At 39.5% G+C, this 27,595-nt stretch overlaps 1 protein-coding gene across 2 annotated transcripts in view; it reads right to left on the bottom strand.

Moving 5' to 3' along the window:
* ANOS1 (anosmin 1) overlaps positions 1-14,255 on the bottom strand; it is a 129,013-nt gene extending 114,758 nt beyond the window's left edge. For both annotated transcript variants that reach the window (XM_039714402.1, XM_039714403.1), the window contains exon 1: positions 13,890-14,255. In XM_039714402.1, the coding sequence (XP_039570336.1) occupies positions 13,890-14,081 (192 nt within the window). In that variant the 5' untranslated portion in view covers positions 14,082-14,255. The remainder of the gene's footprint in view (positions 1-13,889) is intronic.
* Between the last annotated feature and the right edge of the window lie 13,340 nt (positions 14,256-27,595).

Genomic DNA, 27,595 nt, shown 5'->3' with positions numbered 1-27,595 from the left:
CAAGATAAATTTCAGGGATGCATTTCCTTTCTCTTTGGCATGTGTTACGAGTTTGCAAGACACTAAATATTTCAAGCCACACTAGCAGCCACATCTCCACAAGCTGATGGATACATATATTTTCATTTCCCTTTTAAAGGAACACAAATGAAAATACAAATTCCATGAAGCGCCTTTCTCAACATAAAATATTTGTGACAAATATCTCCTTATTCCTATTGTCTTGATGTATTACTATTTTTCCTCTTTGAAGGCAATAAACTCAAACATAATTGCCAATATGAATACTGTGTTTCATTATCTTTCAATATTTTTAAAGCATGTATTAAAGTATAATCTCAGCAGTAAAATTTAGCACAAATTCTACAGACTAAATATGCAGTCTAAAATTTGACCATAACTATTCATTGGTAGCTCCAGAGACCTATTAATATTTGTAACATTTTTTATACAAAATCATATTTTGGATGAATTATTAAAGTGCATAGCATAGCTCTCAAAAGTAAGGTGTAAAATTTAACACAGTCCTTGGAGGTCTAAGAGTTGTGTAAACAGTCTTTGGGGATTTTTGTTCCATTTTCCACAGAAGAACTGTCTCAGTGAGTGAAGTGCACCTCACCAGACCTGGGATTTCCTAGAAACATTTGCAAAAGGGTTGTGGCCATTAGAGATTTTTTCAAATAAAAATGACCCTTCAACTTAAGCAGAATAGCCTATCTGCAATCTGAACCAAACCCACCACAATATTGTTAGAAACAACACACACACAAAAAAAGTCATTCACCACAACAGTTAAAGCAGCATTTCTGAAACAAAAAAAAAGTATTATTTTCCCGATATATTTTAATTATTAATCTTTCCATACATCCGCCTTCACTGTAGATGTTGCAGGGAGACAGAAAAGATGTAATAGGTACAGTTTGATAAGCACAGCTCAACAAAAATTTTATCAGAGAGGTTAACACTCTTCTCTCCATTACTCCTATTTTTTTGGTCCTTGGCCTAACCTTTTGCAACCCAGCTCTCATTTCTGCAGAAGGCTAACGCACAGGGCTTCCAAATTAAACCCTTCATAAAGACTAGGAGATGCCAGTAGCATCTGCTCAGATACCGCACATCACATCACTTACTGAACGTCCTTCTCCCAACCCACGCAGACAGAGGAAGTCATGGTGCCTTCTCCAGACCAGCCAGTGCTGCTGTCTTTCCCCAGCTCCCAGACCTATAAACCCTGTTGGTGTTTGTGTGCAGACCACATTCTTACTCCATTCCTATTGTAAGGAATGGTAACAGATCCCACAACAGCAGAAGTTGCGATGACATTATGGTGACAATGGATGAAAAACAGGCCCCGAGCAAAGGAGCACACCAAAGGGTGGGTGAGTCTTTGCCTTTCCACTTGAAATTTAACACATCTGCTAACCTGATCCTCGCTGAGCCCCTTTGGGCCTGCAACACTGCCAGCATATTTCTGAGAGAAACAGCCTTTTAATGCAAGTTACAATAGATTATTCCCGTTTTCTTAGGGGCTTTTTCCAGTTTAAGAACTGTATGCTACAAGAAATTTACATTCCATGGGACAATTGCTGCAGTCCAGTGTTCTAGACCACCATGCAAGCCACCTAAGACTGTGAAAGGACAGATGAGAGAGAGAAGAAATCAACATTAAATTCTACTGATACCAATATACTAAAACTACTCATGCAATTCTCAAGGTACAGGGGTATTAACTTGATCTTTCTTCACTGACAATCTTCAGTGGAAAATTTATGTTGCTTCATCACATTGCCATAAAATTTCCCACAAACATAAAAGCACTTCATATGTCAGGTTTTTAGAATACAGTCTTAACTAATGAAGACATACCATTAAAGGAAAATAAATCTCCCTTCAAGGCAGAACTGAAGCATTTGTCATTAACACATATGGTTACCAGAGATGTAGCTGTTATGCAGAACAAGCATTTGCTGACAAGTCCATCATGTTTCAAACCATCCTGGCACCAGGTGAAAGAGCTAAAAATTAAATCAGGTTAATTTGCATTGAAGTTATTGAAAGGCTTGTAACATGAGAGATGTCAAAGCACAACCTAAGTCCCTACCCAAGCCACAGTATTTTAAAGCCGTCACTTAATGTAAACAATTGGGTATGGAATTTCACAGAACTCCACTGCAGGGATCACACCACTTGTGAAGCTCAGCATTGGTTTTATATCTTTAATCTAAATCAACAGCCACAAAAGAATAAGGATATATATTGTAATATATATCCTTAAGCTCATAAAATGTGGATGACTGCAGTTAATACCAGTTGTCAATAACTTGTACTATCAGCAGGCATTTTATATTAAGATTCTGTTTCTCTTTCTTATATCACATTTTTCTGCAGAACTGACAAATATTTCAGTTGTTCCTTTTTGGAAAGTCACTTGTACTGGTGGTATGCTCCAGGAATTATGTCCCAACTATAAGGTTTCCTTCCATTTTACTAGTCTTGTCACCTGTGTAAAGCAACAAAGAAAGAAAGCCAGTGAAGGGGGTTCTGGTACTACATGTACCAGATTGATAATATTCAAGTTTCTTTTTCATTGGACTGAGGAGCTCTGCTCGATTTACTTTCTCAGTAGGAAGTTCATGGGTGAGAACAAGTTAACTGAGGCTTGATCTATACCAGATGGATCTCCTAGGTATGACTAAGCATCTTAGAGGCATAAAAATTTGACATCTGCCCCTATTATTAAGAGCACAAGCTATGCCTGTTGATGAAACTTAAAGGGATACTTTGGAATCCCTGAAGACACCTGGATACATGGAGTAACAATCAGAAACTGGGCAGTATCTCACCTTTTAAAAAAATATTTGTCTGTTGTCTTTAGAGGTACTTGTCTCCAGTTACATTAAATTGCTTCTACCTTACCTTGTCATCTGAAAGAATCTCTTCTACAAATATTTAAGTGTGCTTTACATCTACCATATAACTGGCAATTCAGTTTTACTTTGTTCTAATGGCATTGTGTTATTTACTACCACTGAATTGAAAAGAAAGATGCCATGATACAAATTCAAGTTAATCTTCTTTAAACAGCATACTGAGAACTTTCTTGTTTTTATTGATAAACTCTAAACAGATATTTCTAGTATATTTTCACAGGCCTAAGCTTGTTTCCATTGAAACCATTGGATGCATTACTATCAAGTGTAGAGATATCAGACTCAGGCCAGGAAAACCCCAGAAAAATCCCATCTTAAGCTATTAACTATATAAATGGAAGAATCAATGAGTATCAGCCAGAAATCTGAAAGATCCCCAGTTGAATTAAACAACATGAGCCTACCCTACATTAGTTTTTAAAGGTCTTCAGTTTTTAAAACTAAACAAGTCATGTTTTCTATTCCAAAACAAAGGCAGCCAGAATATCCTTTAGTAAACTGTAAATGTTCACTCTTCTACAATTAGGAAAACAGCTGAGGTTAAGCTTAACTTTCAAGTTTAGTTCACACTGCTGCTCTTTTTTTCTACAGAAGGACAGTTTGGAACACAGGAAGAAGATTTGAAATAATTATTGTTTGCTGTTCCGCATCAACTGCCACTGAAAATTCTGGCTTTGATGCTGTCCAGAGCTCAAACATACAGGTGTGAATCTATGAATAATCCAAATATTTTACAAGATTAATTAATATGCTACATGTGCAGCATGTGTGCATTTCTGCTCCACTTGGTCAGTGAGGATCCACTGGACAGAAAACCCATGAAACTTACCAGAAAGCTCCTGTCTTTCTCATTGTGAATTCAACTTTTTAACTCAAAGAAAAAATCCAGCAATAAGCTCCTAGCTGTAAAAATCTACATCTTCTTTCCTTATCTAACCTGACAAACACGTCCCATAGCTGCTCCTAAGTAGTATATATGAAGTGACACACTCTTCATTAATTGAATTATTTTTACCTCTTTGTGTCAGTTTGTCTAAACCCAAATGTTTCTTCCACCTACTGCATATCCAGACTGACCAATGTTTGGCTAATTCTTGATCTCAGTTCACAGTTGCATTGAAGGAAATTTCAAAACAGAAGAAAGCCTCAAGCTCTTTTAGTTCCAGTTCCCTTCCCAAAATTGTTAGGTACAAATTAAACGTCAACACATTATACACTCTTTGTAACTAATTAAAATGGGGGCAGATAATGGTGTGATTCATTATTGTCTAGTTGCAGTTACACATTAACATGATTTTATTGTTGTCAAAGGAGCTACAACCATCACCTAATCGAAAAAGAAAAAAAAAAAAAAAGCCACACAGTCGAAATAGTTTGTATATAGGGATACAAATTCTGGGGAAGAGAATGACAAATAGTCACTGTATTAAGACATCATCATCATAATAGATTGTTATCACCCCTTCCTCACTATTTGCTGCTTCACATATCTGTTCAGCCATTTGCTAAATTCAAAGGAAACCCAAAGTCTTGCAGCACCGAGGTCAAAAAAATGAATTTGTAGTGTCTAGGTCCAAAAATGCCCTGAGGCCTGACTGGAATGTTCCAGTCATTAGCAGTTAAAAAATATGACCAGTTAAATACAAATGATGCATTGCTCTATGCTCATGGCCTAAATCACTAGCTGAGAAATCACATTCATGTACATGAACTGAAATTGCTTTTTTTTCAAATATAAATTACTGTGAAGATAACTTCCCTAAAGAGCAATATATTAAAAAAAGAAAAACAGAACTATGCTTCTAAATTCTCATAAGAATGGCAAGAAAAGTTGAACTATGTTTGCACTAGACTAAATGAGTACATTATTTTCATCCAATCTTCACCATCAGCCTCAATTTCTGACTGTCTGGACACCAGACATTTGCTCCAAAGCAATCATTTTTCCCTCTTATTATCTTATTACAGGATCCATGACAGCTAGATTGCAGCCCTCACTGGCAAAAAAAACCAGGCTTCACTACCTTGGCCAGGTTTGCAGTTCCAGCTGTGACCACTTGAGGAATTACAGTGGCAGCAGTTTGTCTGAGTTCTGACATGAAAGACAATGTCAGCTAGAACTTGGTTGTGAATTTTCATGGCAGCCTTTCCTGTAACTGACCTCTTCAATGAAGACAAAAGGGTTTTCAAAGCATGTTTACTATGTTTCAAAAAAGAAAAAATAAATTTTTTTTAACCAAGTAAAATTTCAAGCAGCTGAGAAAGGACAGAAATAAAACATGTTCACAAGAAACAGTTGCAAACAGTTACTCTTCTTACAGACTCATTACGTCTGTTCTCTGCTTCCATAATTCCTTAATTTGAATTAACTGTGTCACAGGATACAGTGCCCTCTACTCTCACATAATTTCTCCTTCCAGTATTGCAAGCCTGCTAAAGTCCACCTATCTCCACCTTTCTCCAGTCTGAGACTCTGTCCCTTTTCTTGCTTCTCCTACAAGTTCTGAAGACATGTGCTCCTCAGCAATGTCAGCTGCTTACCAGGGGAGTCCTGCCCTTTGCAAACTTGAGACAAGTCTCTTCTTTTTTAAAGGAATGTAATTACATATGCATGTACATAACTTCGATGTCACATCTCTTTGACAGTGTAAAGAGATGCACTGATGAAAATGTTATTCACAGAAGACAACAGAAACGCGATTAAAACTTTAGACTGGGGTTGTTCCCCAAATCTGGAAATATCTGATGTTCTTTTCAGTGGATGGAAAGAATGTGTGATTCTTTTTAATCAGAGATGAAAAGAACAGCACTCTACTTTCAAGTTTAAAGGGTCCACTTACCTTTCAACACCCCCGGTTCTCCATCTCTTGTGTCTTGTGACCTCTTAGTCATTAAAAGACTGAAAAACAGATACAACTGGAGCTGGGACACCAAGTTCACAGCACTCTACGTTGTTGACTACATGGCCTAGTGCTCACACATGGACCTGATCCAGCTGAAATCAACAGAATGCTTTTCACAGACTTCAAAGGTTTTTGAAGTATAAAGCCTTATAAGGCTCAGCTGTGGGAGAGATCAAAAAATGAAGATTCTTGGTGCAAACTCCTAGGCAAGGCATTTTAGTGCAAGGTTTACATTTGCTAGGCACCAGCTACTAAATATCAATACAGATGTGCCTGTCTTCTCTAGGATGCTCCTAATACTCAGTCATTACTCCTACTTCCAATCTTTAAAGACGTGGATGCTGAATTACAGCACTTACTTCTGTTTACAAAAGTTGGCTATGTACTCCAATTCAGACAGAGTAAGAATTCACATAGAATGGCCAGTGGAGATGTAGGTCAGAATGTGAGTAACAGTCTCTATCAGTAAACACGATTTCAGCACTCAATCTTAAGAAGTTGCCCTTTACAAAATGACAAATTATGAGCATCTGGAAAATCAGTCTGCTTTTCAAGCTGTCTCAGAAATATAATGTTTTGGGTTTTTTTTCCTTATACAACACTTGCAAAATCAAATACATTTAAATTAAGTTCAGAGTACTAGTTAATCACAGAGGCAACCCACATTCTGACAACAAATAATGCTTTAGCAATAGTTTTAATATGAACACTATCCATATGAAAAACCTTTTGCTCTGTATTAAGTGGCTATATCTTCCAATGGAAAAAGACTTACATTTTAGAATTGACAAGAGTTTTTCTTTCAGAAGTTTTCTAATGCTTTTCAAAAGCACCATTTCCTCTCCCTCACCAACATGACTGTGACATTCAAACTATTCTTTCCCAATATTTTCTATACATAAAAGGTCTGCTTTAAAACCTATTAGTAATTTCTGTCGGGTTAATGCTGGTATCCAGCACATTGACCAAACTAATAGCAATTTTAATTTTATGAACATAAGCATAAAGAAATTTTTTTCTTAATATGTAAGAATACACAAGTAAATGTGAGAAAAATATCTTGGCAGCTCCCATTGTTCAGTACAATTGCTCACCATCCACTTACATTTTCATACAGTTCACTCGATTTGCATTTAAACTTACACTTGAGATGCAGACAAATATTTTAATTTAGGAAAGCAATGAGCAACTCTGAGTCATCAAAGCCACTAGAAAATAATGACCAGACCGTGTAAACCCCTGCACTCATATCAACTATGCAAGCATCTAGTGAGGGCAAGGAGATTTGGCTATGAGAAAGTTCAATCTCCCACTTAGGGAGGTTCAAATCAGAAATCAGGGAGGTTCATACCAGAGCAGGTTACAACAGCAAAGACTAACTATGGCTTGATTACACAAGACGGTGGACAATGCAGCTGTTTTCACTAGATGTAACCATAGTCATTCAAAACAAACCTTTAATTTTCACAGGTTTTACCCAAGATTCTGTTGGATCTGTGCAGCTTTTGTTCACGACTGCAGATCTTAATTATCAGGGCACACCAAATGCCAGAATAATTATCCAGATCATATGCCATATGAACATAAAAAACAGGAGAATGATTGGGCCTTTTAATGAGTTTTGAGAAAAACAAAGTAATGACAAATGCTACAATTTGTCTGTGGAAATAAATTAGGAGCAGTGTGCTTTGCAAGACATATGAAAGTCAAAATTACTCAACATAAGGGCTATTTTTGGAAAGGAGATGAGTACTGAAACAGCAACAAAAGCAGATGGCACACATCCTCACGTTTAGAAAAGGTTATGAACATGTCCCAAGAGAATTAAGCAAAGTCAGTGCCTGGGCAGCCTGTCCATTGGAACTGAAACATTCAGGGAATAAGACACTACGTATCTACCACATATCATTACAGAAGTACCACATATCTTTTCAAAAGATTTAATAAAAAACAATTTATAGTTTCAGAATTATTCAAGACACTTACAATAAATGGTTTCTCCACAATTTCCAGCTTCTCTACAGCAGAGCACAGAGAGACACATGCATCCTGGATTTTCAGCCTGGCCACCACTTTCCCAGCTGGGACCCACTGCAGATTATTGCAGGTGCAGTCACTTCAGAGTTACAGGCAATTTGAAGGCAGATGTGCTGGCATGGAGACAAGTAGCTTCCTGACTTGTAGGTGAAATCTGGTATTGCTTATCTAGAGGTAATCACTTGCACATTATTTGCTTGCAGATATAAAATCTGAGAACCTTTTATTACTTACTTAAAAGAATTGCCTGTTTTTCTTCAAAAACTTCAGTTGTCCTGAAAGGCAAGAGTCCTTCTACAACACTAAAAACAACCTCCTACCACCATATAGTTATCAGTCATTTGATATAACAAATTTCTAAGTACTTACTCTTCCCTTTTACAGCTACTAAACATTATGCAACATATGGCTCTATTAGCTTAAAACAATATTTTTCCATACTTTCAAAAACAATTTTGAGTTAGCCTTGGCTCATCTAGCTTAGTACTAATTCCTAAGTACTAAATCACAGTATATTACTATTAGATTTACACTAAATCACATTTACAAGAGGTAATTTCTCTGTAATTTCCTTCCATATATCACAAAATTGGCTTACCACTTGAGAGATGTCTATGTTGTGTCAAAATTTTCAGCTACAATTCATCCACTTCACAAATAAGTCAACATGAACACAGAGCCCCTATGTGACCAAGGTCATCCACGGTGTGCCCATTTTAACAAGTCTAAACTACCTCTCATGACCCTGTTCAAGCAGCAATCACAATTCTGGATCACAAAACATGTATACAACTCCATGTACCTGGACTTTCCCCTGGTGAATGAAGAAATGGATTTGCTAAGATTCAATTTACTACTGAAGATTACCCCCTCAAAAAAATTTCAACCTACAGTGAGATGTACCAATATCTAAAAGAATGGATAAAATTTGATTTAGCATTAGCATTGTGGTTTCAAAGCACTGACAATCATAAACAGTCATATATATGAATTCATGTAAGAAAACCTAAATAATGAAAATTAACTTAGAAGCCAGTAACACTATTTACAGGCATTACATATTTCAAATGTAGCCAATCCTGTTCTCTGTTCTAGTCACTCCTCCACACCTGCAGTACTAGGTCCAGTACTGGGCTCCCCATTACATGGAAAGAGATGGACTTAGTGGAGGGAGCCCAGAAAAGGAATAGTAATATCTCTCACATGAAAAGAGGCTAAAAGAACTGGGAATGTTTAGTCTGGAATAGAAAAACCTCAATGGTTTCTCATCAATGTTTCTAAGTACCTGATGGGAAAGAGTAAAGAAAATGAAGCCAGACTCTTCTCAGTGAAGCCCAGTAACATAACAAGAATCAATGGCCAAATTTGAAACATGGGAAACTTCATCTGAACATCAGAAAACACCTTTTTTGTTACTGTGAGGGTGGTTAAATGCTAGAACAAGTTGCCATGAGGTGGTGTTGAACCTCAGCATATACTCTGTGAGCATATAGCTGTAACCTCTCCAGAGACTCCACACCACAAACACAGGCAATTTTACTGGCAACTACCACAAATTCTTAAGACATGTTCTACCACCCTCTTAGCTTTTAACCCAGTAAACAAGACTGACCAGTCCTCTGTCTTAAGTAAATTATCAAGTTGCACATATTACGCAGGAAGACACTTGAGCTTGAGAGGTCTATAACAGATCCCAGCTAAGACAAAGATCAACGAGTCCACAGGTCAAAGTAAAGTTTGCTCACCATAACATTTTTAGCCTAAGTAGTTACAGTGATTTTTCAAGCTCTTATTCACAAAGAAAATTTTAATCATGCCAGATGCCAGTTGTAAAACATGTCTCAGATGGCTGGCATTAGAGATTAAAATCCAAATTGTTTTTTCACTCAACTTGAAAACAAAACACTAAAAAGGTCACTGCCATGTGTGCTCCCCCAAAACAAAACAAGTTCATCCACAATCAATATCACACATGGGAAAGGCTACGCCCACAGATAGAAATGCAAGGAGTTTAATCTCACTCCACTAAAACACGTTATGCAGAAAAGCCCTACCAAAACTAATCTGAACATTCAGGCCTCTTGTCCAGCTGGCTGTATGAGGCCCCTGTTTATACTCATACCCTTTTCAAAAAAAAAAACAAAAAACTTGTGCAGTAACTGACCTGATCTTCATGGGGGATTTACCTACTGTACTAAATTACTATAAAAGTAGATTCACAAACAAACTTTGAATACATCAAAATAAAATGTGTACCTTTCTCCTGGAGATCAACTAAAACACTGAGACAGAAACTGCCTTAATAAGAAAATGTTGAGGAAAGAATATATCCAATGACATTACTGTAGAACTACTGTCCCAAAAAGAGTATGCCTTTTTCCACACAGGATTCACAGTCTTGGTGTTTCTTATGGAGCCAGACACCTTAGTCGTTCCTCTCATTTCAGACTAGAGGAGGAGTTGCCCTTCCTATCTTATAAGGGCACCATAATAACACCCAGGCATGCTCTTTTAGACAACAGCCAAATGCACACAATGCTGATTGTGATATAGTACTTCAAGGTTCAAATGTGCACCTTCTCCTAAGCAGGTCATTTGATGGTAAAGCTCCAACTTACTGGAAGAGCATTCTTGCCATCCTCCCCTCTTCAGAGATTTTAGAGAGAATTTTGTCAGAAAAAGAAACACACCACTAGGAACTCTGCTTTATGAAGAGCATGGACAGGTTCCCGTGAATGCTCCAATTACTCCCTCATACATCTTCTGCAACAGTCATGGTAAAACTCTAGTGTCAACACCCAAAATGGCTTAAAATAAGTACTCTGAACATAAGGCTAAAGAGATGAGTTCTCTTCGCCCTTGCTCTTTCTGGGCACAGGTCAAAGAATGCTTCATTCGGTGCTGTCCAGGGGCCTAAGTCACACAGCTGGGATAAAAATGCTTCCTCTCATCTGCAAAATTTCAGAGCAAACTACAGGCCACTACTGAACACATTCCACTAAGACAGAAGAGATATGTTGGAGTCCATTCATTAAAAGACTGAACATAATTCTCTACTGTGGATGAGCATGTAATCAATAACCTTTATATGAAAGAAGAATCCACTATGACCCCTCCTGATTACAATTTTTTGATTGCTTAGGATGAAAGGCCTCTGTGCTAGCATGCTCTCTGTGAAAGATCATGGCCTATAAATAGGCTCTAGATATAAAACACACATATTTCATTGGGTCTAAGACCTATGTGGTACATAACTCTCATAGTAATCTCATGTATCTTTTCGTATAACCTCTACATGGAACTTCCCAACGCCACCAGAACTGGAAAACCCCCCTAGCCATGGAGATTTTATAGGAATAAGCACGAATCCGTGCCCCTTCAACAAGTATTCTGAAGATCAAAGATTTTTGATTTAGGCAAACAATTCTTCTAGCCCACATCAATAGTCTACATGGAAAAAAATATTATTTGACCTATGCTTCAGCTAAAATAATTTCTACTGACATTGTCTACTGACAATGTACATTTAAAATAGGCTTAGAATTGCTTCCCAAGTGTAAATTAACAAATAGGTTTTTTTAGAAGGAATACCTCTTTTGAAACTTTTAAGAATAAGGACAGTAAAGAAAAATGGATGAAAGTTCTCTAAGGGAGGGGGAGAATGAGTTAAAATCCCTTGCAAACATTTATAAGATTAGCTGCCATTCGAACAAGAGCCAGAAGGTATAGAATTAACCCAGACTTCCTATTCATACTACCTGATTCTCTTTTAAAAGTTCTTAGTAATGTGATTTTAGTACCATAAACTATGTGAAATTAAGTCTCTCTGAAGTTTTGGGGACATCACCTCTTGCAAAGCATGTCCAGCTGCTGTCTCCCTAACCCCCACCACTGAGGCTGCATCTAAAGCAGGGCTGAGAAATTAGTGGGTCAGTCTTTCAATTCTTGCCTAACTGGGAGACACTAGAGATCCTTCCTGCTCTGATTGGGAAGAGCTAGTGTTTAGTTTGCTTCAAAGGTTGAATCAGATTACAAGATAAGTGGACATCTGAAATGAAAAGAACTCCAGAAATTGCTACCAGTTGAGATGAAAAGGGGAGGGGAATAGCTAGAAGGAGGGAGAAGAGAAAGGAATGGAACATCATACCCTTTAGCCCACATGGAATAATCTGGCTGAAACCTGCACATCCTACAGGCCACATTGTTTTATCAGTCTCCTGTGAGAACACTGGATGCTTGATGTACTTTAAAACTCTCCTCCTTTTCCTCATTATAAGACAATGGAGAGCCTAACTTTTATAAACGAGAGCACTTTATCTTCCAAACATTACAGTCGTTTCATGTCTAACAGGAGTTTAATCCAAAGTAATTAAGATAAATTACCACATGCTTTAGCAGGTTGGGGTTAAAACGCTGAGATTTTCAATTGACTACAAAAAAAAACCAGCCAGTTATCAAGTCCAAACTGAGTAATTACCTACTTATTTTACTCTAGCTAATTAAAATGTAATCACGATTGTTTGCAGTGTGCATTCTGTCAGCAGTTTTACACTGAAAAAGAAATCTTGCCAAGAAAACACAAAAAAGAAAGAAAAAAAAAAGCCTTTCACTATGAATTGGCTTGATCTAAACTGCCTCTTTAGCCACTGAAACTGTAAAACAAGTAAGTTACAACCGCTTGACAACGCAATAAAAAATACTAACCGCTCTCCGGGATAATGAACTATATTAATGAGCATCCTTCTTTCAGGCCATCCCGCGATGCTCGGAGCACGCTGACAGCGGCCGCTCCGCCGCCCCCGGCCGAGCCCCGCCGAGCAGCGGGCAGGACAGGGCAGGACAGGGCAGGGCAGCCCCTTCTCCGGTCTTCTTGGGTCGCAAACCCAGTCTCTACAACCCAAACCTGGTTGCAGGCACCTAACCAACTTCCTGCTGCTGCCCTTACCACGCACCTTTAATACACACCCCCCCGCCCTTTTTTTTTTTCCTTTTTGTCTTCTTAAATCGGTTTATCCTTAAATACCTCTGAGACCCGCCTTTGGTGCCAACACCTTTGCCCCGAACGCAACTCCACCCAAAGCACTTGTCCGGGCGTTCCCGGTTTCCCACCGCCCGGGAAGCCCGGGGTGAGCGAGCGGCGCGTCCCCGGCGTGCCGCCCGGAGGGCCGCGGTGGCTCCCTTCACACCGAGCCGGCCAGCCCTTCCCCAGAGCCAGAACGGCTCGCAGCTCGGAAGGGTTTCCGTCATTTGCATGAATTCGAGTAGGTTTAATATTTGCGCAGTGAAGAACAGGTGGGGAAAGGGAAAGGTACGTGCGTAGCTAGAAGAGGGGAAAGGACCGGGAGACAGACACCCGCTGCTCTGGCACTAGCTCCGCACTGCTTCCAGCTTTCATTTTAAGCCCCGCGGGTCTCCCGCCACTTCAATTCCATTTCTTCCCACTTTATCCCAATTTGTCCCGTTAGCCAGAGATGTGCCTCTCTGTCCCAGGAAAAAAAAAAAAATATTAAAAAAATAGCGTTACCCCCACCCTCACCTTCCAGGAGGTCAGAACTAAGTATTACACGTTCATGATTATCGCTCTTAAAAAACAGGCTCAAACTTTCCCACCGGGCTGGGGAAGCGAGCCACCTGCGGCGGCCTGGCGCGCAGGCAGGCGGAGGGAGCCCCGCGGGACCGCCGCCGCACCGCCCGCCGCTCGGCAGGACGAGCGCACCGCCGGCCGGCAGCGCCGGAGGCAGCCCCCGGGAGCGCCGGGCACCTGCGAGGAGCCAGGGCAGAGCGTGCCAGGAGCCCCACGACCCGCCAGGCGGGGAGCCCGGCCGGCACCCACAGGCACCGACGGGGCCGTGCCCACCTGTCCGGCGCCTCCAGGTGCCGCCATCCCCTGGGGGTGCGGGCCCCCAAGTTCGCCAAGCCCCAGCCCCGGCCGTCCTTTCCGCCCCCACCCCGCGCCCCGGGGCACACCCGCTCTCCGGACGGTGGCAGCGAGGCTCCCTGCACGGTGCCGTGCCCCTACCTGGAAATGCTTGAAGAAGGCGGAGATGCGGGTGATCTGCAGGCTCAGGCACCTGGAGGTGCATCTGGCGGTGGCGAAAGCCTCGTCCTGCCTTCGGGCGGCGGCGGCGGCCCCCGGCCCGTCGGGGCTGCCGCAGGCGGCCGTCACCCAGAGGAGCAGGGCGAGGGACACGCCGGGCGCCCTCCGCACCATCGCTCTGCTGGAGAGGAGGGCAGAGGGGCGGCCGGGCGGCGCGGGGGGCTGCAGGCGCCGGGGTGAGCTGGCTCCCGCTCGCTGGGCTGGTGCCGGGCTGCGCCGGGGACGGACACCTCCGCGCCGCAGAAACTACACAAGAAAGTTCAATCATTCAACTCCCCTCACCCCCGTCCTCCCCACGCCGCCACCTGCGGGGCACGGGCGGCCGCGGAGCCGCACGTCCTGTCTCTACACACGGGCGGGCTGCTGGGGGTGCCAGGGCCGCTGACAGCCAGTCTTACCACCCTGGTTAAGTCTCTTTTATTTCTTCTTTTAGAAATCAATTTTTAAAAAGGACGGGGAAGCATGAACGAAGGGAAATCACTTCTTGAAACTCGGTGTTTCTTACAGAGTGACACTGCGGTGAGCGCTTGTCCCAAGGTGAAACACTTACAGACTCCTCTGAAGAGTTATTTAAAAATGAAAATCTACAAGTCATTAGTCCAAATATGTCTGTGTAATAGCTGCAAAGATTAAAACAGCACCTTAAGCTGTAAAATGGCCCTCATACAGTAAATATCAACCTAATCCTTTCCCTCTTGCCATCAGCTCCAGGGCCAGAGCGTGCGCTCCAGTATGTAGCACAGAGGTTACCTACCACATTCCACTCCCTGTGCGTGCTGCATGGACTCCTCCCGTCTCAAGTATGTGCTGCCAGAAAGAGCAAGTGGATCATTTCTCACCGGAGTCTGTGGATTGAGCCTCCTGAACTTGAAAATCCCACGGCTGTATGAGCTGAAATAAGTAACTTTTAGGCCATTTCAGGAGTTAGTACTAGGTCAGTTACTACTATAAGTAGTAGTTTAGTGTGGTTATCGAACCCTGTATTAAAAAGACTTCAGCAGACATCTTAAGTTCAAGTATAAGTTAAGTGTTTACTAGGACAAAAATCTCATAAAAGTCATCAAGATCTTCAACTATTCTGGCTGGTGCTAGTTTTACATGGCTATAATTCTCTATTAATGTTCTTATGTATACAAATGCGAAATAAAAACATATTCCCCAATATTATTGTTCTCACCAGGCTATATGCATACACCTTTTGTGCACTGATATATCAGAAATTCAAAATATAAAAAGGTCTGCTACATCCCAACTAGGAAATCACTTGTCAAATTCTACCAGTAGATTCTAGCTATAGTTTTATTGTCTTACCACAAAACTAAGACACAGGTTGAGAAAACATTTCTTGTCAGAAGTATTACTAACATACAAATACAACAAAAAGCAAGGCACACCTTAGTTTAGATGTTACTTTGTAGCTTGTGGTCTCTTGTCAGCTGTCAGAAATCTTCACTAGAGAAAAGCCAGAAGGCCAGAGTCAGTCCTGCCAGTGTTACCAAATGGAGATGGCATTTGTGCCCTTGGATGCTGGAGGGACCTGCCAAAAGGCGAGGTCACCTGCCACAAACTGGCACAGACAGTGCCCTGCTGTTTGCACTGTTTCCTGTACTCTGCCAGCTGTTTTGGAAATGCCCTGGGTAATCAAAGGGGACCATCTCAGCTACACCTCCTGAAGGGGCATGGGTTGGACTTGATGATCTTGAAGGTCTCTTCCGACCTAGTCATTCTGTCAATTCTGTCAATTCTGTGACTTCTGTGCAGCTTCTTCATTTTTGCAGCTAGAATGGTTACCTTTCCTCTTGTACTGAGCAGAGATCATAAGGGGTTCACAAATGCTTTTATTAATTCTGACGGATATCTCACCAGTAGAAAACTGGTTACTTTGCCTGATCCAGCATCTCTATATTTCGAAAGTAAAAACAGCACATGACAGAACAACACAGAAATAAATCCACAGTCTTAGCAATGTTATGGCAAATAGTGGTGACCCCATTCAGGCCTCAGCATTAAGTTCAGGACTTCCCAGTTTCTAGCTGATAATCTTTTAAACAGTTTTTCTTAAGCCTTGACTGAAACTTTTGCAGCTTTTTGCCTTGAGTCATGAAAAGAAAATTGCTTTGCTGATTCATAGTGTTTACAGGTACACTGAATGCATTGAACTTTTACCATAGATAAAATAACTGCCTGAAAATCTGTAAATCAGATGCAAATCTAGAAAAGCCAGAAAATTCAGTTGATATATGGCCTCCACGTTACTACCAATGTCTTTTATTTCATATATTATAAACTCCAGCTTTAAGTAAAAGGGTCTGAATCCTGTTTCTTTTGTTTTAAGAAGTCTGGTAGCAAAGGGCATAGAGCCCTTAATGATTAAAAAGTTAGTGAATACACAGTTTACTCAGTTGCTTTTGTTTGAAAGTTCATGGTTACAGAGATCATCAGTGTAGTCGCTAAATTCCTTCTCAGTAAGGGCTGACATGGTTAGCACACAAAAGACTGGCTGTTCACTTCCAGTAAAACTGTAGTCACACAGGTCCTGTTCCCCTATGTGGAGATTATGAAACAGGCTCGGTAGCTCAAGAATTTAGTAGGTAATTAAAACCCACTGTGGTCTAAGTATCTGTTAAACCAAAGGGGTAGATATGCAAGTTTGTAATATACTCATTTTAAAGACGTTAATGTTTGGCTACAGAATAAAGAAAATTGTAAGTAAATTATGTGTACATTCGGTAGATATGCAAGTTTGTAAATATACTGATTTTAAAGACATTAATGTTTGGCTACAAAATAAAGAAAATTGTAAGTAAATTATGTGTACATTTCAACCAACCTGTAAATATAATTATGGTCTTTAACCAGATAAATAGATGCATGGATACATTCATATGTTTTGCTCATTCATATGGGGTTTTTTGTCAATACATTGCATTAAATAGTCTTTTTGTATTAGAAATAGTAGAATTAGTGCTAACAAATTTTTGCGAGTGCAGAGGATTACTTTTGTGCTAAAAATATCCGCATTATTTTCCTGCCCGTGCTTCATAAGAGTCTGACGTACAAATGAGATTTTTTTGCAAACCGGGGGCTGTTTTTCCACAGGAGACAGCGCCACATGCTGGCATTGCGAGGCGAGAGCCACCAGGCATTGTGCCGGTTTAGTTGTGGTTAATGAATTGGGTATAATCGATTCGGAATTAAGATAGCTTCATCTGAAAGAATTGCTTCTTACTCTGTAGGTTCTGTCAAGTTCTAATTTCAGGCAATAAAATAAAAGAGATACTGTTAATGTTAAAATATGTATTGTTTTCATATAAACCACTGTATTCTAGCTCATGGATGCAGTTTATTGTATTAAATCATCCTGATGCGTCATTTATTACTCAGTTGTCTTTAGCTTTAACTACGTTACATCGAAAATTATTATAGCTCTGGGTACAACATAGTCCCCCAAATCCTCTTCGGGAACTCAGCATGCAGGGGTGCCTCACCAAAGTGCCTAAATACTAATGGAGGCAGTATGGGGAGTAAAGAAAGTGAGTCAGGGATCCATCTGCAGCTGCAGGGCCATGATCTTTGCCAGGACCAGGGAGACGTGGTGGGATGGCTCCCACGACTGAAGTGTTGCAATGGAAGAATTCATGTCTTTTATGAAGGACAGGGTGAGGAGGGGGAGTTGCCCATTATGTGAGAGGGGAGTTGGAGTGTGTGGAGCTCAGTCTGGGGAGGGATGAGAAGGGAGATGAGCACATAAGGGTTAATAAGGGATTAGCCCTTATTACCACATAAGAGAGGACAGGTAAAGGTGACGTTACAGTGGGTCATAAGCCACCTCACTAGGAAAAGCAAGTGGATGAGACACTATACAAACAGATGGAAGCGGCCCCAAGTTCTCAGGCCCTGGTCCTCATGAGGGGCTTCAACCACCCCAACATTGGCTGGAGGGACAAGATAGCAAGGCATAAGCAATCCAGGCACCTGGAGTGTGGTGTTTATAACTTCCTTCTCTGAGAGATAGAGGAGAGGAAAAGAACAAGTGATCTGCTGGACTTCATACCAACATAGAGGTGCTCATTGGGATATGAAGGTCAAGGGCACTCTTGGTGGCAGACACCATGAGATGTTCAAAATCCTGAGGGCAGGAAGGAGAGGAAAACTGAGTTCAAAACTCAGGACTTCATCAGTGCAGATTTTGCCTTCTTCAAAGATCTGTTTGGAAGAATCCCAAGAGGTAAGGTCTTGGAGGGAAGAGAGACTCAATAAAGTCATTTTATATTTAAGGATCACCTTTGCCAAGCTCACTATCCCATGAACAGAAAGGAAGGCAAAACTGCCAGGAGAACTCTGTGGATGAACAAGGAGATCCTAGCAGTGCTCAGACACAGAATGGAAGCATACATTCTGTGTATGCTTATGAATGAGGGTGGAAGCAAGGACCAGTAAGTGGGAAGAATACAGAAACATTGAAAATCCAGGGATCAAGCTAAAGCTCAAATGGAATTGAATCTGCCCAGAGATTTCAAGAACAAGAAAGGCTTCTATAAGTACATGGAAGACAAACATAAGATAAAGAAAAGAGGGGACCATTGCTAATGAGACGGGGGACCTGATTAAATTGAATGTTGCCTTTACCCTAGACCTTATTATCATGACCAGCCTTCAGGAATGCCATTTCCAAAGAGCAGGAGGAAGGTTGAAGCAAGAAATATGTCACCTTGTCAGAAGAGGATCAGGTCAGTGAACATAAAAGTCAACTCGACATGATTAAGTCCATGGAACCTGACAGGACGCACCCACAAATGTTGAGAGAGCTGGCCGATATTATTATGAAGCCACAAAAAAAGCCACTTTGATCACTCACCGGAAGAAATGCCCAAAGACTGGAGAAAAGAAAATATGATTCCTGTCTTCAGAAAGGGGAAGGAGGACAACCAGGGAACTGCAGGCCAAGCAGTTTCACTTTGATCCCTGGGAAGGTGATGGAGCAGTTAATCCCGAAATACATTTTCAGGCACACTTCCTTAATTCTTAACATCTTCTTTAATGACCTGGGTGGTGGAGCAGGGTGCACCCTGAACAAGTTTGCTCATGACACAAAAGAGGGAGGAGTGGCTGATACACCAGTGAATTGTTCTGCCATCCAAAGAGACTTAGCAGGTTGGAAAAATGGGCAGTCAGGAACCTCATGAAGTTCAACAAGGGGAAGTAGAAACTTCCGTACCTGGGGAGGAACAGCTCTATGCACAGACATAAATGCTGATGACAACCCATCAGGAAAGCAGCTTGATAGGAAAGGTCCTGGGGGTCCTGGTGGAGTTCAATATAAGCCAGCAAAATGCCCTGAGAGAAAAAAAAAAAAAGCCTGAAAGATATTCTTGTCTGCATAGGGTAAAGTACTGCAAGCAGATCATCCTTTCCTCCCCATCAGCGCAAGTGAGACAAGGACCTAATAGACAGCATCCAGAAAGGGCCCTGAAGATGCTGAAGAAACTGGATCATCTCTTCTTTGAGGGAGGGCAAAGACAGCTGAGACTGTTTGGGCTATAGAAGAGAAGGCTGAGGGGGAGATCTTAATGTTTATAAAATCCAAAGGGACACTGGCTCTTTTCACTGGTGTCCAGTGACAGGACCAGAGGCAATGGACACAAACTGAAACCGAGGAGGTTCCCTGTGTACATCAGGAAACACTTTTTTTTTTTTCCTCTGTGAGGGTAGTCAAGCACTGATGCAGGTTGCCCAGAGCGGTTGTGATATCTCCATCCTAGAAGATATTCCAAAGGTGTCTAGACCTGGTCCTGGTCAGCTGGCTGTAAGTGTCCCTTCTTGGGCAGGGGAGTTGGACCAGATGGCCTTTTAACCTCAACCAGTCTGTGATTTGAACAGTACAATGATTGAACTAACAAATGTATTCTCAATTACACTTCCCAAATGGAAAAGAAATTTAAGTTAAAATGTTCACTTTAAATGTTTGCCTTGAAAACTAATTGCTGGCCATGGTCTTCACTGAAGTCTGCAGGTACTTTTTTATAGAAGTACTTATTTAATGCAAAAGTACAACTATGTTTGAACTATATGGGCCTTTTGAATATCAGTGGTCTATTTGTTTTGTTAATGAATTCATGGCCAGGGATTAATGAGATCTTTATATGTCCCACTTACAGTGCATGTTTAGTTCACTAAATCAGAATATACACAAAGAAGGGAATATATATATAAAAGATATACAATAATTTATGTGGAATATTAGGTAAATTTTTAACTGTATTAACTGCACTTATAGACAATAAAATGTTGGGGATGGCCAGGTCACCTATGATTTCTTGATTGTTTTCTTGCTAACAAAAGTTCAACAAAGAAATTTTAATAACTTGAACTCTGCTAGACACCAGTCCTTATTCTTCTTTCTGAGCTTTGAAATCGGCCTGTGTTTCCTGTAGCTTTCTGCTGCTCAAGGGAAAATTGGAAATTACCATGGAAAATTAAGGGATTTTGAAAGATGCTTCCACAAAACCATTTCTTTTTTCAATTAAAACAATGGAAGCCAGAGCAGACATTGAAAGAATTAATTTGTGCCAGAAATTATGCCATCTGAGGACAAAGCTCATGCCTGTGAATGGGAGGAGGGGGAATACTTTCTTATGGCTTTGAACATTCCTTCAAGGTTTGAATACAACTCCATTCCTTTGGTAAGGACTGCATAGAAACTCTTCTTTCCCCATGGTTTCTTGTAGGTGGTCTATATCATTCCTTCCTCATGTGGTCCCTGAAGTTAACTATCTTCTCCAGCTCCTTTTGAGAAATAGAATTTTGCATAGTCCTAGGTCAAGCCTATGAGTAAATTCCAGAAATCTACCTCTGTCTTGTAAAGCTGATATTCTTCATTCACACATTGAGTCCTTATAATAATACTATCTCCTGGGAGCAGTTCAATAGGAATTTTCTTCATCACCTCTTCCTCTTGAACAAGGGAAATCAATAATAGGTATTAAGAATATTAGTAGTGCAGTTGTCAGTCATAGTGGATGGCAGGATGAAGTAAGGATTCACTGTTCCACAGATCTCATCATTTGTGTATAAAGCAAGAGGAAATAGATATATATCCAAAGATTTTGAGGAAACAGGAAACCAATTAGGTAATTTTGAATATGTGGTAAGTCTCATATTGTGTGTTTGAGCAGTCAAATCTGTGGAGGGGTTTGAAGCAAAATGAGGGGATAGTTTTAGTGAGATTATTCTCAGGCATAAAAAACATAACAGAAAGCATAAAGATGCTTTTTTTTTAAATTTAAGAATGAAAAATAATTCCTGATATCATCAGTTGTCTCCAAAAAGGATTGAATTTTTCAAGGTTGAGCTACAACCTTATGTTCTGTGTCTTCATGAAGTGCAGAAGAGAAGCAAATTCAGAAATACAAAGAGAGACAAGATCACTCAAACAGAAGGTTTGGAAAGCAACTTTTGTTCTGCTGTTGGCAAATAAATATTTGCTACTACATCAAGAGCAGAGAAAAGAAGTCACAATGGAAAATGATAGGAGTTTAGTTGCATGGATGAATATAAAGGACTGAATATTAGAGACATTATGCCAAAGAATTCAGATTTAGACAAACTTATTTTCAAGATGCAAGGATCAACCCCTTAGACTCAAAGATGCTCAAGTCCTCAAGTGATGATCCTGAATAAGATTTCATGCACAACACAAAAGAAAGAAAACTAAATGAGATTAATTAGGAAAATTAAATTGAGACACCAATAAAGAAAGGTCAGAGGCAAACTGCTATTAGTTGAATGAAAATACTTATTTCCTCCCAGGGACTCTTATCTTCTTCAGGGTCACACAGAATAGGGCAAAGCCAAGCCTTCAGTAATTCCAAATCTGTGTCTTCAGTGAGTTTGCAAAAATAAGTTTTCCAATAAAAATATATTTTTCTGGCATGTTCCCTGCTGATTCTTGTCACTGCAGTCATTTGATCTGATTTCCGGTTTCAAACTGTCCATATTCTTCATCTTGTGTTTTGTATATGCCTCACTTTCCTTCTGATTGCACTAGAGCGTATTTTTAAACAGACTCTCCTCTTTATATCAGAGGAGAAAACAATTTAAAAAGCAACATATCCTCAGGGATTTTTTTTCTGTTATTGTCTTAATTAAGAATGTGTACCTTATTTGTAGTCTGACTGCAGTATTTATTAATGTTTGGACATTGAACATTTTTTCCACCTTTTGGATAGATGAAGACTTCCTTTCATATTGAAATCCACCTGAAGATAGGTCAAGATCTATCTGAAGCTAAATCTGGGGTGTAAGGGAGGTTTCCCTGCAGACCACAATTAACTTCTTTTGTAAATGAAACAAACTGAAATTTCTTTGTAAAGTGTTTCTGTATTGCAGATTAAATGTGTTTTTTACAGAGACTTTCTGACCTTGGGGTGTATACCTAAGGATTGGTCATTTTGATTCTAGTAATAGAGTCAATAATACCGTAAAGATGAAATATTGTATCTATAATCTCCTATTTGTCTTCAACATATATAGTTAAGAACTACATTAGTCTTAGTCACTGTATTTTGCTGGGAGCTCCTGTTCAGTTGGTTACTCACCAGACCCCAAAGGCTTTCAGAGACAAAGCCTTTCCAAGAAACATCTGTGTCTGTGAGTGTGACCTACTTTCTGTGTTCCTAGATGCACAATCATGCATATGGCAGCATTAAAATTCATGATGTTTAAAAATGAATTCTTATCACTGAGTGATTCAGAATTCTGCATATATTATTTATGACTTGAGTCAATACTCATGTCACATGGAAACTTTGTAAAAATTGATTTTATTATGTGTTTCTAATCAACAATGCACAAACTAAATAACACTGAGTCCAGAACAGACAACACTAAATTCATTAATTTGTTTATGATTTTTCATTTCTAATTAGTTTTGGAGAGAGTATAATTATATCTACATAACACATTACACTGATTGTTGCCGAATGTCAAATTTTAGTTAGAAAGTCACATAATAAGATGAGTGACATGCTTTTTACATTGCCTTTGCCTATCAGATTTGTAATCACCTACAAGACAATATTAGATTTACTTTTATATGTGTATGAAAATTGTTTCCATGCATTTATCAATTTAATTTACTACCATACCTACCATTATTGCTTTTGCCAGAGAGAAACAGACCTATCAAGGTGAAAACCCTCCTGGGTTTGAAATCCATCAATGGATGTGTATGGAGTCTGAACAATTTTAGCAATTCTTTTTAATTTGCCTCAGCCCTAAGCAACCACCCAGCCTATTACACGACATGCATCGGTTCTCAACTCGCATCAATATATAATTTTAATATAATTCATCCTTTATTTGCAAATTATTTGAGAAAACATCACTCCAGATACCAGGACTGCAACATAATTAATTAATCCTTTTAATAATTAACATAATTAATTGATCCTTTTTAAACATACCTAGCTAAGAATTATGAAGTCTTAATATTTATGTTCAATGACTGCAGTAATGTTTTTTGAACACAAATTAGCTAAAAGAAAGGCAAGATATGCAATAATATTGTGTTCCCTTGAATTAAGAGGAAACCTTTTGATGTGTTTGAGAGGTTGTTGTTTGTGTACTCTGTCCTTCAACTTAAAATAACACCAAAAGCGAAAGAATGAAAAATGACAATAATTAAGGAGAAGCTGATCCTTCAAATTTGTTTTTTATGGAATTTCCTGCTCTGTGTTGCAAAGGCTAAGATTTTAAATACAGAATAATACAGACTATTGTTCACAGTCTTTTCTTCAAGGTTAATTGATTTTGAAATTAATAGAAGGAAAATTCATAGCAGTTTTTTTGCCTGTGTACCCAATCTTTTATTAATTGTACTAAAAATGATTTAGTATGTAACTGTGCTACTGCATGTGCAGAGAGACACATATGAGAAAAACTCCTAAGTGTATTGAAGGACTCCAGAAAAGTTGCTTTTTTTACCTCTTTTCACTTGGTAATGAATTTCAGTGGTGTTGTTCCTTGTACCACTCAGAAGAACAGAGTCTGGTGTATGACTCCCTGTCATACCAGAACTTACAGGAATGTGACCAAAAACAATATAAACAGGGCTATCAGTACTGATATGCACCCTCCAATGTCTTCAAATATGAATTCATTATAAGAAAATACTTTAGTGATCTGTGCCAGTTTGTCAGTCCTCAGCCTGTGGCCTGTGTTGGTGCCTGGGATTCTTCCTTTTCAGGTGCAGTGCTTGTTTTATTTCTTGAGGTTCCTGTGGGGCCCTTCCTTCCTCCTGCCTGAATCCCTTTGGATGGTGGTGCTGCCCTTCATCACATTTAGTGTTTTCCCATATTTGAGGTTGAGGTCACTTGCAACCTGGGTGAAAGTGCACTCCATTACTACCTCAGGTCACTGATAGAGCTGTTGAACCTGCCAGGTCCCAGTGCAGAGCCCTGTGGTATCCTCTTGTCACAGGCAGCCACGTATAGGGCTCCCACTGGCCACCCATCCCTGACCCTGCACATCCAACAAGATTTTTGCCATATTCTTGTCCAGCCATGGGCTGTGATGGTCTAATTTGGCTAAAAGAAGTAATTAGTTATGGCTTAGCTGGATGTGTGGAATGAGCCAGTCAAATCCCAAAAATACATCCCCTATTACTACTAAGCAGAATTCCTTCTGATTACATCGAAGACTAATTTTGAACTGTGTGTCTCAAGAAACACGACTGATTTGTCTGATTTGTCTTTACAAATGTCACTGAGCAGATGGAGTTTGGCAGCTTGTCCAGTATCAGTGTATGTACTTAAGATATTGGGTACTCATCAGGCCTTCAGCAGCAAAAACTATTAGTTATAGGAATTTCCAATTTCTCTTGGCTAAGAGAAAAAAATCCTTTTTTTCCTCCCCACAAAAACTCTGAAAATTTGGTTCAGAGTTTGAAGGAGTCAGAGGTTAATGGTGAAAGAGTGATACAGTGTTGTGGCTCTCCCACAACATACATTCCAATGTTTTAAACATTTTGTGCAGAGTTGATACCACTGCATACGCAAATTAAATAGAGAAACAAATAGTTATTTATGGCTGGCTGAACTGATCAGAACTCTTTCAGGTAAATGTATTACATTGAAAAATGTGCTTTCATATAAAATGGAAATGTTTTTGAAATATTTAATTTTAACTAAAATTTTCTAGGTAAAGACAGATTTGAAAAGAAAACATGAAGCAGTTAGATACCTACATTAAATAATCTCCTGTCTGGGTTTGTAATGAAGTTTTTGCACTGGGGAAAAAAAAGAGGACCAGTGTTTGAAAAATGCCAGAATCAGTTTTGGGATCGATTTAAAGAAAAATAAAATATTTCAGTATTTTTTCTTACTGTCACATGCCAATAGCAGTGAAAATATCCTTCCCTACCCATTGCTCACATAACAAAATAAATCGCAATTTTATTGTTTGTTACTGCAATAACAAATTCTGTTGTTGTTTTATATCATGGTCTTGATGATGAATGAGGAAATCCCATTTTTTCTGACCTGCTCAGGTTATTTGTGTAGTTTTCTCAGCCTTTAATAAGGCCTGTCTGATCATCTATATTGTTATGAAGACTTTAAAAGCAGAAAGACAATGTACTTGTCAAAGGTTTGATACCTACCAATTGTCTATCGTTGTCATGGTAACTATGGAAAGGAAGAAAAAAAGGAAAAGCAGGTTGTGACTTTCTTAAAAGATAGTATTTAATGGTTGTTAGAAATAAAGTTATGAGAAAATACAGTGCTTTCTTCAGTGCTTTGTAAGGCAAAAAACAATTGTTCCTATATTTTACAAATAAAAAAAACCCCAAATCATGTTTTATGTTCATTAGAAATGACATCAAATCTTCCTTTCCATTTCAGTCCTCCTAGCCCAGGGCATTCCTGACAAAATAACAAAACTCAATTTAACCTGTGTATTTTAAGAGCAGGAAACCCTTTCATGAGCATTATGGTTTTTGAGAGCTCTTTTATTATGTTTTCCTACCTTCTTTATCACCTTATCATCAAAAAGGTGGTATTTTTCACCCTCTTAAAATAAAATATAATGATTTTGATTAAGCTAGATCCCTTCTTAGTGACAAATTACATTGTGTTAAAGGGCTGCATGACAATTTATGAGACAATTCTGAAACATATGGATTTTACTGAAGAATTTTTTTTCACATTCTCTGAACCTCAGAGAAAGGGAAAACACAATTCTTATCTCACTTGCTGTGCCTGTGTTGTGCTAAAGTAGAATGCAATATGGAGATTGTTTGGAGATTGTTTACCAAAGTGAAGATGCTTTGCTTCCTTGGCCTATCAGGGCCAAGAGTGTGTGTGTGTGTGTGTGTGTGTGTGTGTGTGTGTGTGTGTGTTGGGACTATCATGAGACAGTCAGGAGAGAGTCAGGAGATGAGTGCAGTTCTGTGCAGTTGTGTGCAGAGGGAATGCAAGGCAGATTCAGTCAAGATGTATGTAATATAGTATAATAAAGTAGTTATTTAGCCTTCTGATAAGACGGAGTCAGCTGCATCATTCTCTCCCCTTCGTTTGGGACACATTTCTTCAATATGCACCACTAGACAATTTTCTATTATGCAATCTTCAAATGTTTTGCAGCATCCTAATTAGGAAGTTCTCTCACTTCTTCTCACACACAGCAATTTTCTTTTTTCTGTTTTATTTTTATTTTTTCATTCAATTATCTAGCTAAGGAAATTGGTATCTATTTGGAGGGATAAACCAAGAGTGGCAACAGCAACAGACTTGTGATAACTGTCTTAGAAACACATGCTCTGTTAAAAAACTCATTTTTGTTTCCTGAAAAAAAGAAAAATTCAGTGGAACAGTTAGAGACTTTACAAACTTAGGCTTCTCTTCTGCTGAGTTTTGTGTTGTGACCCTGAGCAATACTTTTAACTGTCCTGTGCTTCATTTCCACATCTTCACAAAGAAGCCAACAGTTCTTGTATTCCACAGAAGCTGTATGAAGAGAAGTCATGATATACAATGTGAAAAATCTATCCAAGTAAAAGTGATATTCATTTACTTACCTGTTTAATACATGTATATTTCTCAGCTGCTCATTTCTTGTTTTCTTCATGTCATTGGAAATAAAGAAGTTTGTCCAGGGTACAACTCATCTCATCCTAAAGGCAACACTGAAAATAAGTGAGCTGAACATGCCTGTTGCTCTCCACTGATTGCACAGGAAGTCTCAGGTGTAGATGTGCAAATATCTGTAACTGCAGGTATTTGGTCAGATTACTCAGTGAAAGAACTCCAAGTTTCTTATCATAAGGAAGTCCTACTGAAGTCAAAAGACTACTTGCAAGATAAATCACTACCTATAACAGAATGAGAGAAAATAATCTGAAAGAGACTTCAGGAGGTCATCAACTCTATACTTTTGCCCAAAGGCAGAATCAACTGTACCTGCCAACTCTGATAGATGCTTACCTGACCTGTCCTTAAGCCTTTGAGATTTCCATGCAGATAAAGTGTGGGCAGTTTCTCAGGCAAAGACATACCATCTTCTGAGTGTAAGTTAAGTTCCCATTACTAAAGTTTTATCTCTATAAAAGTAATATGTTGTAGACATAGAGA

This window comes from Passer montanus, unplaced genomic scaffold (assembly GCF_014805655.1).
Source record: "Passer montanus isolate IOZ18808 unplaced genomic scaffold, ASM1480565v1 scaffold3, whole genome shotgun sequence".
In the NCBI taxonomy this organism is placed as follows: Eukaryota; Metazoa; Chordata; class Aves; order Passeriformes; family Passeridae; genus Passer; species Passer montanus.
Note: the sequence above shows the minus strand (reverse complement) of the source record. Positions and strands in the feature narration are given on the sequence as shown.